At 40.7% G+C, this 17512-nt stretch overlaps 1 protein-coding gene and 1 non-coding gene across 2 annotated transcripts; both read left to right on the forward strand.

The window, feature by feature from the left end:
• Nucleotides 1-1742: 1742 nt before the first annotated feature.
• Nucleotides 1743-1849, forward strand: LOC130709737 (small nucleolar RNA R71). Its single transcript, XR_009010206.1, has one exon. It is a non-coding gene; the product is annotated as a small nucleolar RNA R71 (small nucleolar RNA).
• A 14537-nt stretch (nucleotides 1850-16386) lies between these two features.
• Nucleotides 16387-17310, forward strand: LOC130743854 (protein MAIN-LIKE 1-like). Its single transcript, XM_057596076.1, has 2 exons — nucleotides 16387-16750; nucleotides 16832-17310. Exons 1-2 carry the CDS (start codon nucleotides 16387-16389, stop codon nucleotides 17308-17310), a joined length of 843 nt encoding a protein of 280 aa, XP_057452059.1.
• Nucleotides 17311-17512: the final 202 nt, after the last annotated feature.

Genomic DNA, 17512 nt, shown 5'->3' on the forward strand with positions numbered 1-17512 from the left:
ACCCCTCCCAAGAAAGGGTATCATCTAAACCATCGTACCAAATCCTTTCTCCCCCATTCAAGGAGTGAGGGAAGAGCTTAATCATGAACTCATCACTAGTCACACATTCCATATTTACAAGGTGACTAGCTTGAGTGAATCGGGCCATGTGGTCTTGGAAATTCTCCTCCTTAGACCCCCCATACTTGTTTTCACTAACAAGCTTGATGAGAGCTTGATTAAGCTCAACATCTTTTTCACTTAACTTGGGGGTCTCCTTTGAAGACCTGGACAAGCTTTTGATCATATCACAAACAAAACCATCATTAAGGTTAGTTTGCAAATTAGGATTGAAAACCGAAAATCTTACCTTGTTCTCACCTACTCTGAGAATGAGCTGACCCTTATCAACATCGATCTTAGCCCTGCCAGTGGCTAAGAAGGGTCGGCCAAGAATGAGAGGAATCTTCGCATCCTCCTCCATGTCCAGCACCACAAAATCAACTGGGAACACGTACTTATCAACCTTAACCATCACATCTTCAATGATCCCATAAGGTGTTTTTAGGGATCGGTCCGCCATTTGTAAGGAGAGCATGGTCGGGGTGACCTATCCTAAGTTCAGCCTTCTAAACATGCTGAGCGGCATCAAGTTGATGCTCGCTCCCAAATCACACAAGGCTTCAACAACAGTCAACCCCTCAATCTCCACTGGGATAGTAAAACTCCCAGGATCCCTTCTCTTCTTAGGCATTTTTCTTTGCAAAATGTCACTACACTCCTCGGTCATCATGATAGTTTCATCAACCTCACTCAACTTCCTTCTCTTACTTAAAATGTCCTTCATGAACTTAGCATAGATAGGCATTTGCTCCAAGGCTTCAGAAAAAGGAATATCGATGTGGAGTTTCTTAAAAACTTCCAAAAACTTAGAAAACTGTTTATCCAGATTTTTCTTAACCAAAGCCTTGGGGAATGGAATCTTACTAAGTTCAGGAGAAGGAGTGCTCACAACTCTAGCTTTCACAGGTTCACTCACTCTCTTCTCCGTAGCACCCTCATATTCTTTCTGTACTTTCTCATTTTTCTCTCCCTCATCTTGTTTTTATGACTCGTGTAACACTCTCCCACTCCTAGTGGTAACAACAGCAAAATTTTCTTGTTTAGACAAAATTAAAGAATCGGGAGAAAACTTACCTTGAGGTATCTCGGCCATTTGCTTGGCTAGCTGGCCAAGTTGGTTCTCCAAGTTCTTGATAGCCGCCTCTTGGTTCTTATGGTTGTTATTCATGCGGTTGATGCAACTCTCCAATAGCTCCTCTAAGCTCTTCTTGCCACCATCATTTTCACCAACATGCTCTTGGACTTGTTGAGAAAGTCCAGAGCTTTGACCTCGGAAACCCTGACTAGTAATGGTGCAAAATTCACTAACATTGGGCCCTCCAATAGCCACACACTCCACTTTGGCTGCTGTAGCACCGACCAAATTGGTCGCCTTTATGTGATTTTGAATCTCCGCAATTCGTTCGGAGAGTTGCTTGTTGGAGGCCAAGAGCTTGTCGTAAGCTTCCACTTCAAGCTTACTCCTTCGGGTTTGGCGATCATTTTCAGAGTTCATGGCTCTCGCTGCCATCTTTTCTATTAAGTCATACCCCACTTGTGGGGGAAGAGCATCGAACTTGCCATTTGAAGCTGCATCTAGGCCAAACCTCAAGGAGTATTGTAGACCATCATAAAATGTTGCAACCAATTCAGCTTGGGTGAGATTGTGTTGAGGACATTTCCTCAAGAGCTTCTTGAAGCGCTCCCAAGCTTCATAGAGATTTTCTTCAGTGGGTTGCACAAAATTCATGATGTCTTTTTTCAATTTCCTCAAAAGGGCTCTTGGGAAGAACCTTGTTGTGAACTTTTCCGCTAAGTCTTCCCAAGTAGTGAAGCTCCCTTGAGGTTGAGAATTGAGCCATTCCGCAGCGGTGTCCTTCAAAGAAAATGGAAACAAGCTCAACCAAATTGCATCCGCCGGAACATTGTTCACCCGAATAGTGTTGCAATTCCGGATGAACCTCTCCATGTGAGCATGTGGATCTTCCAAAGTACCTCCACCATATTGGTTTTTGTTGGTAAATCCGCAAGTGTACGAATCCACCCGGTTTTAATTATCGAACCACAGGGATTGTGAGTGACTAAATTCAGCTTAAGCCTTGAGTATGAAGGTTTGTATTATTGAATAAGAGATATGTTGAAGTAGTAATAAGGAAAAGGAAAAATAAAAAGACAATTCAGAAAATAACATGCTTTGGGTTCTTGTTCAACTAGTCAATTCAAGTACATCATTCTAAGAACATGTTCTCATGGATCTCTCCTTGATGATATAGCCTAGTTACTCACTTATTGATTCCTCATATAAGCAATTTTCTCATACTAAAAGCTAAGCTCAATTCCTTCTGTACTTAGTCATTTATATGAGGTTTTAGATCATGCAAATTCAGGCCATCAAACCCCAACCCTTCCTCTATTCCTAGTAGCAAGCGTAGAAGGGGTAATCCCAAATCGGTTCCCTAATCTATAACAAACTTCTGTTCTGATTATAGAAAAGCAAAAAGCAAGCATGCATACAAGCTTAGATTGATGTTCAGAAAATGGGATTCAAGGAAAGAAGAAGAACATGAGGGAAAGAACTTAAGATTATAACTTAAAGATGAAAAGTCTTACATGAAAACCAAAGCATAAGAAGAGAGATTAGCCAAGCATGGCTCTTGCCATGCTTGGCTAAGAACCTGAATTACAAGCTTGGAAGCCCTCTCTCACTCTCCTAGATGATCCTCTACCTCTGAATTTTACAAAGTATTAAAAGATACCAGAGAAAATGACTAGAATCCTATTTATAGGCAAAAATCACAAGTCTGGGATGTTCCTAGCGCTCAGGCGCCAATTCAGAGCGCCTGAGCGCCAATTCCATGCTGAAACTGAGCCTCTGGAAGGTAATTGGCGCCTAGGCGCCAATTAAGCACGCCTAGGCGCCAATTCCAGAACCCTGGAAAAAGCAATTGGCGCCTAGGCGCCAATGGAGCAAGCCTAGGCGCTCTGACTCGCTGGAAAACCTTTTGATCTTCATTTTAACTCCCCTTTACTCCTCTTTAAGCCTCTTTAAGCCTCCCTTCAATTCTCCAAACCTCTAGACACTCCATCTTCAGCTGTTACAACATGAAAACTTGATGACAAAGCTAGGAAAATATCTAGAAATTCAGAGGTTAGTTTTGCACAAAAGCTCCAAAACAAGTGGAAATTGCCTATGACTCTTAAACTCTAATCAAATGCAACTAAAGCCCTTATAAAACTACAAAATTACTAAACTAATGCAAATGCACAAATAAAAGTAAAAATGCATGAGAATGCATGAAACACTACATGAGACACAAGAAAAAGACTCAAAACCTACAAGGAAAAACCCTAAAAACATCATATAAACCTGGGTCATCACACCACTATACTCAACGACAGCTCGCCCTCGAGCGTCACTAAAATTAGCTTGCCCTCAAGCACAAATAATTACTCCCAACACATATTCCAAAAGAGGGGTACATTTTTAGAAAACCGGGGGATCAAGTAAATGCAGTTAGTCCCAAGAGAAAGATTCAACAATCAACTTCATGCTACTCTTAGACAAAGAAGAATTAGAGTCCACTATGAGAAGCATTTAGAGCTAACATCCTAGCATGCGACAATTGTTTAGTGCACTGAGCACACAAGCAAGTTCATAGGTTCTGAGAATCATTCCCTCAAGAGCAACTAAAGTTGACAATGCATTATTGAATGAGACTTCAAAAGGGTTATGATGTTGGCTAGGTAAAGCACAAGGTAGGTGGTCCCTAAGGAAGACTAAGGCTGCATAAAATTTGAGTGTGGTCCTTCATGAAAACCGGAACTTAAAGCAATTGATACTTAGCAAACAAGTCTCTTAACCCCCTTTGTTTCAGAATTTTTTTTCTTTTTTTCTTGGAACTCCACCCATTCCATGGAGTTCATTTTTTTCTTTTGATTTTTTTCCGATTTTTTTCCATTGGGGCAAGAGACAATTGCACTTTTCATAAACTAGCTCCATTAAGATTTAAGGACCACAACTCCCCATTGAATCCAACCAATCATCGAGCCCAATAATCAAGGTAACAATAGAATCTCCATAAGGCTCAAAAGGATCGACTAGGGACAAATATATATACAATACAAGCTCTGAAGTCCAAGAAAACCTACCAGTCTCAAAGATGCAAGTCTCATAGAGCTACTCTCAAGGGTGCACCAAATGAAACACAGAACCAAGAAGTGCAAGTGAGTCAGGATCCTCCAGGGAAATTATATAGTGAAGGGTCAAAGATGGACCCTTGTGAACTCACATCAACTCTATCCTCAAGATAACACTTAGAAGACTGAAGTCTCTCCCTTTCTTTCACAAACATACAATCACTCCCCAAAAGAAAGCACAAAGTATCCACTTAAAAACATTTTCAAAACCAGCATCATGTGAAAGAGCAAAACTTGGGAACATATCATTTGAGTATAAGAAAGTAATGACCAAGGTTTAAAAGACTCTATGCATGATCAAAAAGGATAAACAAAAAGAAAAATCTACAAAAGAAAAATATAAAAAAATGCATGAACTAAACTCATAGTAAGAAAAGAACCTCCTTTCAAGTGATTGAGTGCTTCCAAGTGTTATCCAATGGCTTTTATTTCCTGAAAAACAAAACAGAAGACAAAACGTAAAACAGAAAAAAAAACATGGGTTGTCTCCCATTCAGCCCTAAGTTTAAGTCTTAGGTAGACTATACTTCAAACTCGTAACTCAAAAGGAAAATCACAAACAATCCCAGGCAACGGCGCCAAAAACTTGTTGGTAAATCCGCAAGTGTACGAATCCACCCGGTTTTAATTATCGAACCACAGGGATTGTGAGTGACTAAATTCAGCTTAAGCCTTGAGTATGAAGGTTTGTATTATTGAATAAAAGATATGTTGAAGTAGTAATAAGGAAAAGGAAAAATAAAAAGACAATTCAGAAAATAACATGCTTTGGGTTCTTGTTCAACTAGTCAATTCAAGTACATCATTCTAAGCACATGTTCTCATGGATCTCTCCTTGATGATATAGCCTAGTTACTCACTTATTGATTCCTCACATAAGCAATTCTCTCATACTAAAAGCTAAGCCTAATTCCTTGTGTACTTAGTCATTTATATGAGGTTTTAGATCATGCAAATTCAGGCCATCAAACCCCAACCCTTCCTCTATTCCTAGTAGCAAGCATAGAAGGGGTAATCCCAAATCGGTTCCCTAATCTATAACAAACTTCCGTTCTGATTATAGAAAAGCAAAAAGCAAGCATACATACAAGCTTAGATTGATGTTCAGAAAATGGGATTCAAGGAAAGAAGAAGAACATGTGGGAAAGAACTTAAGATTATAACTTAAAGATGAAAAGTCTTACATGAAAACCAAAGCATAAGAAGAGAGATTAGCCAAGCATGGCTCTTGCCATGCTTAGCTAAGAACCTGAATTACAAGCTTGGAAGCCCTCTCTCACTCTCCTAGATGATCCTCTACCTCTGAATTTTACAAAGTATTAAAAGATACCAGAGAAAATGACTAGAATCCTATTTATAGGCAAAAATCACGAGTCTGGGATGTTCCTAGCGCTTAGGCGCCAATTCAGAGCGCCTGAGCGCCAATTCCATGCTGAAACTGAGCCTCTGGAAGGTAATTGGCGCCTAGGCGCCAATGGAGCACGCCTAGGCGCTCTGACTTGCTGGAAAACCTTTTGATCTTCATTTTAACTCCCCTTTACTCCTCTTTAAGCCTCTTTAAGCCTCCCTTCAATTCTCCAAACCTCTAGACACTCCATCTTCAGCTGTTACAACCTGAAAACTTGATGACAAAGCTAGGAAAATATCTAGAAATTCAGAGGTTAGTTTTGCACAAAGGCTCCAAAACAAGTGGAAATTGCCTATGACTCTTAAACTCTAATCAAATGCAACTAAAGCCCTTATAAAACTACAAAATTACTAAACTAATGCAAATGCACAAATAAAAGTAAAAATGCATGAGAATGCATGAAACACTACATGAGACACAAGAATAAGACTCAAAACCTACAAGGAAAAACCCTAAAAACATCATATAAACCCGGGTCATCAGTTTTGGCTAACCAAGTTGATGAATGTCGGTCTCAACTTAAATTTTCCCACTCCCTCGGGAAAGGCAATGCTCCCGGGATAGTCATAACTCATGGTAGCCGAAGTAAGTTCCTGAAGAGACCGGTTGGCATTCTCAACTTCTTGTTCACATAATCAGAGGGTGATCCCCTCTTGGATTCTTGCCCTGATATGGGCTTGCATCTCCTCCTCCGTCATATGGCCACCCATGACGGTGTCTCTCTCGAGAGCAACCTGAAAGTGTGACACTCAAATAGAGAAAGATTAGTAGCACCAATTCTAGACAAAGATAAAAGCAAAAAATAAAACCACAAACTAAAAACTTAAACCAAAAACCACAAACAATTCCCCGGCAACGGCGCCAAAAACTTGTTGGTCAATCCGCAAGTGTACGGAATTCACCCGGTTTTAATTTATCGAACCACAGGGAATTGGAGTGGCAATTCAGTTTAAGCCTCGAGTTCACGGTAGGAAAGCGAGTAAAATTCAGTTTTAAAGGTTGATTGATTGTTGTGATACTTAATTAGAAAGCTAACAAAGATAAGTGTGTGATAATCAATGGTGAGAATGCCTTGGGTTCTTGCTTGACTAATTCAGTTCTAATCAACCTAATCTATCCACAAAACTCCGAGTCTCTCCTTGATGTTCTAGCCTAATCAATTATCTATCGATGCCTCGCATAGACAATCCTCTCAAGCCAAAAGATAAGCATAATTCCTTGATACACTAAACATTTGCTAAAGGCATTAAGCATGCAATTCAGGCCAACAAACCCCAACCCTTCCTCTATTCCTAGTAGCAAGTATAGAAGAGGTAATCCCACAACAAGTCCCTAATCTATAAAAAACTTATGTTCTATTTATAGAAAAGTATAAAGCTAGCACATGTTCTAACTTGAAACATAAAGCATGGATATGGGATTCAAGGGTTTACTCAGAGGATTCATGAATAGAAATAGGAATTAAGATTAAAACATCATAAGTCTTACAAAGAACCCAAAGCAAAAGGGATTTAGCCAAACATGGCTATGAAATCCATACAAGAAAAGAAAGACAAAACCTGGATCATAGGACTTGGAGGAAGCTCCTCAAGCTCTAGAACCCAAACCCTCTCTTCTAACTTATTGAAATATGAGAAAATGACAAAAGATCCCAAGAGAAATGACAAAAATCCTATTTATAGGTAAAATGGACGAGATTTCTGGTGTGCCGGGCGCTCAAGCGCCAGTGCCGGGCGCTCAAGCACTAGACTGATTTTTCCAGCATTTTGGCTTTTGCCATCCTGGCGCTCAGGCGCCACTGTGGGGCGCTTGAGCGCCCCAGCTCGCCTAAAAAACCTTAAATCTTCATTTTAACTCGTCTTTAATGCCTCCTTCAAGACCCCTAAACTCTACTAAAATACCATTAAAGACCTTATAAAACTATGAAATTACGAAAGCAATGCAAAAGGACTAATAAAGATAAAAATGCATGAGAATGCATGAAACGCTACATGAGACTCAACAAAAAGACTCAAAACCCACAACGAAATGACCCTAAAAACACTACTAAACTAGGGTCATCACGCACCAATTTTCACAGAAACTTGAACTTCTCGAAATCAAATTGCGAATCGCGCGAGAACCAAATCACGATCCATCAAGAAAAACTGGAGAGAAATCGCATAGAGAAACGAGCTTCACTCAACCGAATCACGATCCATGTAGTCCGGGAATCGAAATCTACCGTTCCCCACAGACGGCGCCAAATGTTCCGTGCTAGAACATAGAGAGGGAAGGTAGTACCCAAAGTGTGAAGAAAGTGATGTGAATGCTTAGAGAGAGAAACTCTAACCGCTTAGAGAGAGAAAATATAACTGAATTTCAATGCTATTATTTCTCAAATGAGTTAAGAGTCCCTTACAATTAGTATTCCCCTCCTATTTATAGAGGTGGAGTTGGGCTTTGACGCCCTTAGTCTGTGCGAATGGGCCAGTTGGGCCTCGGGAAGGGAGGCCCAAGGTCATGACGCGTCCCACGCCCGAGGTCGGGTCTCTTAGGCGAGGGACCCTGGGGACTCGCCGAGTTCACAACCAATAATCAAGTTGATTTATTGATTCAAAATAGGTAATCACTATTAGTAATATTATTAGAAATTAAATTTTAAAACATTAATTTGCTATCCTTTTAAACGACACGTGTGTGTTTGTTTCAAATTAAAAAAATAATGATTTTTAGGTAGTGTTTGACCCAACTTTTTTGGATTTTCTAAGGTACTTTTAAGCTAAAGTTTGACCAAACACAATTTGTAACAAGCTCTTAAAAAATAAGTTACATATTTTTTACAAAATAAATAAAAAAGTAGCTTTTAAGTAAAAAAGTTAAATGGGAGTATTTTATAAAATAAGCTGATGAAAACGTGCCTAGGTTGCCCTAAGACCAGTGTGACATGCTCTTATTTACGCTATCTCTCTAGCATCACCTACACTATCGGCGTCGGTTTTACCACCATCATTGTCACCACCACCACCATCACTTTCCAGCCCTACCACCATCACCCTCAACCACTGTCATCGTCGCCAGCTTCGCCTATATTGTCACCTCCACCCTCGACCACCACCACCACCACCATTAAAATCACTGCCACCACCGCCCTTCACCACCACCATAGTCACTGCCACGACTGCGACCACCATCGTTGCGACCACCACTACCCTCCACCACCACCTCTACCGTCATCGCTACTGCCACCCTCCATCACCACCACCACGACCGTTGTCACCACCATGACCATTTCCACTGCCACCACCACCTTCCATGGCCTCCACCATCACCACCTGCTCCACCACCACCATTTTTATTGTTGCCACCACTACAACCACCTCCACCATCGCCACTATCACCTTCCACGGCCATCACCACCCAACACCACCCTCACCACTATCATTTTCTCCATTTCCACCTCAATCCTACACCACTGCTTCCACCGCCTCCTCCACCATCACCTCCATCATTACCCTCTCACACCACAACTGTTGCTGGCTTGACCACTGTCGCAACCAGGTAGCACCCACCTACACCAATACCACCACCACCACCACCACCACCTCCACCCTCTACCACCACCTCATCCATCACCACGACCACAACCAAGTAACAACCACCTCCATCGTTGCCGCTGCTACTAGGTACCACCAACCTCCACCACCACTGCTACCTGACCCCTCCACCATCGTGTCATCGCACCATCCACTATCCTGAATTTAAAAAGTGGCAAAGGTTTTTTAAATTAAAAGTAGCTTTTAAGCTATAATAAATAAAAACTGACAAAAAGAATTTACTTGTTTTCTTTTCTTTTCTAAAAGCCCTTATTTTAAATTTAACTTAAAAGTAACTTTTAAGACTGAAAAAAGATGGGTCAAATGGTACAGTCGCTCTAAAAATAATAGATTAGCTTTTAGAGATTTTGAGAAAAGCATAACCTAATTTCATTAGCTTTCTGGTTACCAAATATGTTAAGATAGGCTTTGACTTCTAGTTGAGTCAATGCGGGTTGTTTCTAATCTTGTACTGTTCGTTTCTTTTTACCCACATGTGAGGATTGTTCTCATGGCTTTTCCTATTAATATAATCCTTTAGTTCTCAAAAAAAAATTTGTTTGTTATTGTTTAGAGTCCCTACTCGCCTTCGCAACACCAAGTTCCCTTCTTTCATTTGTCTCGGAACCACTCAAGTGTCTTAGCATCTCGCTGCCCGCTACTTGTTCTCTGCCCCTCAGAGGCGTGCCATTTCTCTCATCTCGGGAAACATGTCGAAACTAGCACCATGTTATGTTAAGTTCAAACGCTAGACAAATAATTTATCATATTTTGAATGATAACAACTTTGAAGAGTATAACTGTTATGCTGAAAGCTTCACATGAATTACATTTCAGGAAAACAACACTTATGATTCACATATCTCATCGTCTGATATCCAAAGCACAAGACTATGCAAGAAGACGCTCAATCTAAGAGGAGAAAGGTCAAAACAACAAGGGAAAACGATACAAGCAAAGAAAGTCAAAATGTGCTACATTGTCTGAGCAAGAGAAGAGAAGAACGATCAAGACACAAGACAGTCTACGCAATTAAGGTCAAAGCTTCAAGTCAACTCTTGCAAGATTAACTCAAGCAATTAGATCATCTGAAAAGACTGTACTTAACGTCTACTTTCATAGTCTATCTCAAAGACTGAACAAATGAAGCAATGTCCAAAGAATAAGAGCCAACGAAATTTGAAATACATCTCAGACAAGCTAGAGGAGAAAGTCAAGGGCAAGAAATTAAGTGATACACTATAAAGCACGTTGATCAAGGAAACAAGAACAACGACAAAAATAACAAGTTTCCTCTTTCTCTCTCAAAGAATAAATGGAGAAATGGAATAAAGCTTATTGTCTTTGCCTACTATCATCTACTCATTCAGGCAGCACACTATCAAGACAATCTATCACCTGAAAAGAAGCTTCAAGTGATTGGTCAAAGCTTATCTCTAAACTCCTAGTGACCAACATGAAGAATGAATGAAGCAGGATCATTGTTTGAAGAAAGGAAAGACGACAGAAGCTGAAAAGAAATCAAAGCACATCGTCTGAGTGGAACAAAGTTTTTCAAATGATGAAAGCTGCAAAGTCTAAAGGATCACCGTTGAAAACAAAATAGAAAAAAGCTAAGCATAGCTTCTTGAAGAAGTTTTGCAAAGTCAATATCACATGTTCTAACAAAGGAAAATGCAAAGTAAGAAGTACAATGGTGTCACTATCACATTTCCATATCTATACACCAACGGATAGAAGCTCATACATATACTACCTACACGCTGATAGAATACATCTTTTCTGCAAAAGGTCTCAATCAAACAGTAATGCATCTGACTCAAGTACACAATGTACCGTTTGATCCAACAGCTAGAAGCTCTGTGAAGAACACGCTCCAACGACTATCTTTCTCTCATAGTAGATTCATGAGTATAAAGTGAAGATCTGAATACTTGCAGAATCAGCATTCATGCTCATAAAGAAGAAGCCTTCATGCTCGACATAATTAGCCTTCACGGCTCACAAAGAAAAGAAGCCTTAGTGCTCACCACTCAGAAACGATCATAAACATCGTCTGCTTCAACATGAAGAGAAGTTTTTCTGAAGAGTTCTTGCATGGAATAGAACATAAAGTATAAGTCTTAGAGTCAAAACTTAGTCCAAATGTACTTTGTGATTCATGAACTGAATTGTATCTACCGTCACTCTTTTTAGAAGAGACATATTTGTAAAGGAGGGGTCTTGATAATACTTAGTAAGGAGAAGTCCTAGGAGTACTTGTAATTTCCTGAAGAGGCAGGGTACAAAAAATACTTGTAATTTCCTGAGGAGGCAGAGGACAAAGAATACTTGGTTTGTCTGGAGAGGCAGTGGTCAAAGAATACTCAGTAATGCCTGAAGAGGCATGGCCAAAAATACTTGTATGGAGAAGTCATTGATACTTGTACTTAGTAAAATCTTGGTATAGCCAAGGACTGGATGTAGCCCTATCGTTTAGGGAATGAAGCAGGATAAAAACAATGTTGTTCATTGATTCCTTCCCTGCTCTAAAGTTTCCGCTACGCCAAACGATCCCAACGAAGATGATAAATCTCTCAATCGTTTGGAAATCCAAGTTTTTGATGACACAATTCAAACCCCCCATTTTTTGTGCCACTCTGATCAACTTCATGCTACTGGCGTTACTATCTTTATCCATCGTTGCAACTCACTAGGTGTCATTTTTCAATTCTATGAGCAAAATTGCATCCACTCCGTAAGTCAGTCTATAAGGGGTCTCCCCTGTGCTGGATTGTGGCGTTGTGTTGTCTGACCACAACACGGTTAGAAATTTCTCAACCTATCGCATGTTGGCAAATCCAATCTTTTCTTGATTCCCGCCAAGATAACCTTATTAGCCAATTCAACCTGCCCGTTCGATTGTGGGTACTCAACAGACGAGAACCTAATTTGGATCTCAGTTCATCACAAAATTCTCTGGTAACCTTACTTATAAATTGTGTGTCATTGATAGAGACAATCTCCATGGGAACACCAAATCTACAAATTATTCTTTTCGAATAAAAACTTGTGATTTTTGTTGTAGTTATAGTAGCTAATGGTTATGCTTCGATCCAATTAGTAAAATAGCCCACAACCACCACAATGAATTTCATTTGTGACATGGCAACTGGCAAAGGTCCCAACAAGTCTTCCCCCCACATGACAAATGGCCAAGGAGAAGAGGCGAGCTGCTCTAGTGGCGCCTTGTGAAGATCCGCAAAAATTAGGCACTAGTTGCACCTTTTGACATGTTCTTGGCTATGTTTCTTCAAAGCTTACCAATAAAACCTACCCTCAAAACCTTAGTTGTCAAGGATCACCCACCAATATGATTCGCACATACCCCTTCGTGCACTTCTTGCATAACACCCTTTTCCTGATCAAGTGTGATATACTTTAATAAGGGATACACGAAACCTCGTTGGACAAGTGACCATTAATCAACGTGTAAAAACTCACCTCCCGCCTTAGTTTATTTGGATATCTTATGGCATCATCCAAATCTTTGGCTAACACTACTAGTATAAGATGCATCCACAAGTTCTCCTTATTCACATTGCATACAATTTTCACAACTACGCCTTGGGAATGCAGTGTATTTTGAAACAGTGATTTGTGATTCCCCTGCTTTTGTGTGCTCATCGATTGGGCCAACACCTTTGACCGCTGATTCTAATCACTAGGCATGTATTCTATGGTTACCTCTTTGATCAAACTCATTAAATGGCGTACTCACTCCAAATACCTCAGAAGTTGTGCATCCTTACCTACTAAGTTTCCTTCACTTGGTTTGCCACTAGCTATTGACTTATCATATCATCTACGTACACCTCCATATTTTGCCCTACTTGGGTTACAAACACCGGATCCATCAGTCACTTATTGCAGCATGCTTGGCCTGGCTTTTCCTCCAAACAGAACGCAGCTTTCCGGATGGTTTGGTTTGCAATAACCTGGTCTCTGTGGGTGCATAGGAACTGGATAATTTTCAATGGAAGAATATTACAGAAGGCAGAGATTTTTGACAAGGCTCAACGTCGGGTGTGGCACTTGTTATCTGGGAGGGTGAGAAATTTTAATTCATCTATGTATGAGTGGATTTCCCAACCCCTGCTTTGTCTACAAGCGATTTGATGGTCGGTGGTTTGTGAACTACTGAACTTTGACTATTGGGTTGTCGGCGTGGAGCACTTGTGGGATTTGCTGATATTCATAGAACTGCTTGATACTAGTCGACACCTGGAAATTGATATGAGGAATGTACAGATGTGGTCTGTAAACAAGAGTTTACCCGTACCCGTGGAGCCCTGGATTTGGCACCCCAGGGCTTAGAAATGCCACCCCACTTAAGTGTGGGGAAATACCATAATGTCCCTGTGTGTTTATTTTCGGAACAACAATATCCGAAGGCTTTCGGATTCCGGTATTCCTAAATGATTCGAAAGGAACAGTTCCGAATACTGTTAGTATTAAAACAAAACACGGGGTCAGTTCCATTTCATTCTGAAACCCTTCTTGGTCTCTCATTTCCGAAGCTCTCGCGATTTTCCCCCTCCAAACCTTCATCATCTTCATCAACTGGAACGGTAGAGGTAAGAGCCTTCATCTTCTTCATCATCTATTTGTTGTATTCAATTCAATTCGTATGTTAGGGTTTGGAATTCGAATAGTTTGGTGCGGTTTGGGGATGAGGTTGTTATTTGGGGTTTTAGGGATTTGGGGATTGTGGGGTGCGATTTGGTTTGGTCTGCTGATTTATGCTGCTGAGATACCATTGTGGGGTGCGGTTTGGTTTAACTCTCAGGGATTGTGGGGTGCGATGAGCACTGCTATGATGAGGAAGAAATTTTGTGGATTTTGGGGTGCCATGAGCAGTCTTGGGGATTGAGGGGGGATTGTGGGGTGCCATGAGCACTGCTATGATGATGGGGTGCGATGAGCACTGGCTTTGTGGGTTTAGGAGGGGTTTAGGCATTTATGTGAAATGTTGCTCTTTAGCAAATTCATATGTGACCTGTTCCATGCTGATGAAGGTTTTTATAATTTGTCATTGCATCTCAAGATAGGTGCACTGTGATGTGGGATTAAGATTCTGTTTGGATGCAAACTAAGAGTACTTAAAAATGTTTTAGTATTGGTTGTTATTTAACACAGATTTATACATGTGTTCTAACTATTTATTGTTTAAAGTACTCTATCTTCGCTGTGGAAAGAATCTTTGGACTGCTGTTACATACATGAAACTCCAACATAGCAGTGAATATAGATAGTTTATAACTGAAGTTACATGAAACTGATGTTACATTCAATGTTATTTTTTAGTCAATGATCCATGCTTATTGATCTAATATAGATAGTTTATAACTGAAGTATGAAGATCATTCCAACATAGCAGTCAATACACTCATTGACTTTGTTGTTTATAGATAGTTCAAATGTCACTCATTGACTTTGTTCTCCATGATAATTTTGTTGTTTATAGATTGGCCTTAAGAGTAATACTTACAGGGCAGTTTTTAAACAAAATATGGCAGACATGCTTATGGTCTAATCTTTCTTTTTTGTAAGTTGTTAATAGTATGGCCTCATGCTTATGGTCTAATCTTTCAAAAGTTGTAGGAAAAGGAAGTAAATCTTCTTGATCTTCCACATGCACGGTTTCAACGCACTGCACAAGTGACTAGTAAATTGCTGTGAGTATTACAGAACATAATATATTCCAGCTTGACTAGCTCCTTAATCTCATAGTGACTAGTTCCTTAATCTTTTTTGTTTCTGTATACCTGTCAATTGAACCAAGTTATTCTTTTCTTCCAATAACAACATAAAAGTCATCTAGCTTGAGAACTACTTGAGAATTGAGTCAAACAAAACATTATGGTATTAAAAAGAGTCTACATGACACAGTTTCACTTGAATATCATTCAGCTGATATATTTGATCCTTTGATTGCTAGTATCCAATGTTATTCTTCTAGCAGTTTATCTGGAATTGGTTATTTATATCTCTTGCTGGTATATTTGATCCTTTTTATCTAGTTGATATATTTGATCCTTTTTATTTACATATACTGGTTTATTGATCAGGAAACTGTTGAAAAGATTAGAGTTGCAATCAAAGAACAAACAGAAATCACTGTTCAGTTTATCAGAGGTAAATAACCTGTCTTGGTTGATATTTGTAGCCTCTTGAATATTAAGTTTCTTCTAGCTTTCAGCTGATTGCATGAATATTAAGTTGATAATCTTAGTTTCTTCTAGCTTTCAGCTGATTGCATGAATATTAAGTTGATAATCTTAGTTTCTTCTAGCTTTCGGCTGATTGCATGAATATTAAGTTGATAATCTGTCTTGGTACATATCTCTTGCTGATTGCATGAATATTCAATTATAAAGCTCATCAATTGGTACTTTTGCAATTATCTGATGAGAATTGGTACTTTTGAAATTATCTGATGAGTATTATTTTTTAATAGATGGCTAAGAGGAAGAGCCAAGGGCGCAGGAAATCACATGTTGCTAGGAGCTCCCATGATGCCACGGAGGATGTTGAGGATCGCCACACAGCCCCGGAGGATGTTGAGGATCACCACAAACGGCTGCATGCTTCTTATCGTAGAGTCAAAGGCAGATTTGGTGAGGACCAGGATGTTGGTGGGACATCATATGAGGAGCGTCGAGATCCTTGTGAGATGACTCATGAGCCTTCTCGTCAGACAACTCCCGAGCCTTCTACGCCTTCTCGTCAGATGACTCCTCAGAGTTCGACAGAGAGTGAGCATGAGGTTGATGTGGAGCCTAAGGTTGATGTGGAGCCTAAGGTTGATGTGGAGCTTCAGGTTGATGTGGAGCCTGAGGTTGATGTGGAACTTGAGGGTGATGATGGAGCACGACGGGATGAGGTGCCGGTCTAGACAGAGGCACCGTTTCCAGGGGGCCTGATGATCTATCACTTTTGGTCTGTTACCCACATCACGTTGCGCTGTGTCTGTGGCATCATATTATAGGCACCGACCCGCGTTACCCCGATCGAGGTGTGTTGAAGTTTGCCAGCGCTGGGATGAAGCTGGCAAAGCTGACATGTGAGGGCGAGGGAGACGATATGAGCGTTGTTCGTCAGCGTGTGGAGGGGACCGGACTCTATCCGCTCTTCAGGTGCACCTATCCGGAGATAGACACACCCCTTCTATATGCCCTCATCGAGAGATGGCATGAGGATACCAGCAGCTTTCATATGTCGTTCGGGGAGATGACTATCACCCTGGATGACGTGTCATCTATCCTTCATCTGTCGATGGGTGATAGGTTTTATACTCCCGGACATGCCAGCAGAGAACAGGCAGCGGAGACCTGTGTTCTGCTCTTAGGAGGGGTAGCCACAGACTACATCATGGAGTTTAAGGCGGTGAAGACCATTGGCTTGCGGTTCGGGTTCTTGCAGACTCTATACACTAAGGCTCTTGCTGGTTAGTTATACTATATATTTAATTTATTTGCAACTATTATATGTGAATTAAATGATTAATGGTTTCTTTATTGTACTGTAGACCATCGGCATGACCATGCAGCACAGATGTGGCTACTTCACCTCCTCGGCTCGACTTTGTTTGCTAACAAGAGTGGAGGACACTACACTTCCGTCCATTGGATCGGCATGCTGCAGCACCTTGATCGGGTGTCAGAGTATGCGTGGGGCGCCATTGCGCTAGCTACACTGTATGATGCACTTGGTCATGCCTCACGAAGGAAGACTAAGCAGATGAGCGGTTGCTCTTCCCTCCTGCTAGCTTGGGTGTTTGAGCACTTCCCACCCACCATTATTCAGCAGATTGAGGTCCTCGAGTACACGGAGGACCAGCCCAGAGCGTGCAAGTGGATGGAGTCACGGGTTGGGCAAGCAGGACTGATGGAGAGGCGAGTTCTCTTCGATGAGATGACGACATATGGACACCGTATGAGGAGCACAGGAGTCACAGAGAGCTGGACAAGCATAACAGATCCAACATTTATGTCCTTCTGGAAGTAATAGTCAAGTCGGTTAGAAACAATAGTCAAGTTGGTTAGAAATAATAAACCTTCTGGATAAGCATAACAGATCCAACATTTATGTCCTTCGCAAATTCGCTTTCAGTGAAAACCTTGTGATGGACACTAGCACCGACAATGCCCGTAGGATCCTGAAACTCAAACTCATATGGCATGACAGAGGACATTTAAATACCATGACA

The sequence above is a fragment of the Lotus japonicus genome, chromosome 3 (genome assembly GCF_012489685.1).
Source record: "Lotus japonicus ecotype B-129 chromosome 3, LjGifu_v1.2".
NCBI classification, from domain to species: domain Eukaryota; kingdom Viridiplantae; phylum Streptophyta; class Magnoliopsida; order Fabales; family Fabaceae; genus Lotus; species Lotus japonicus.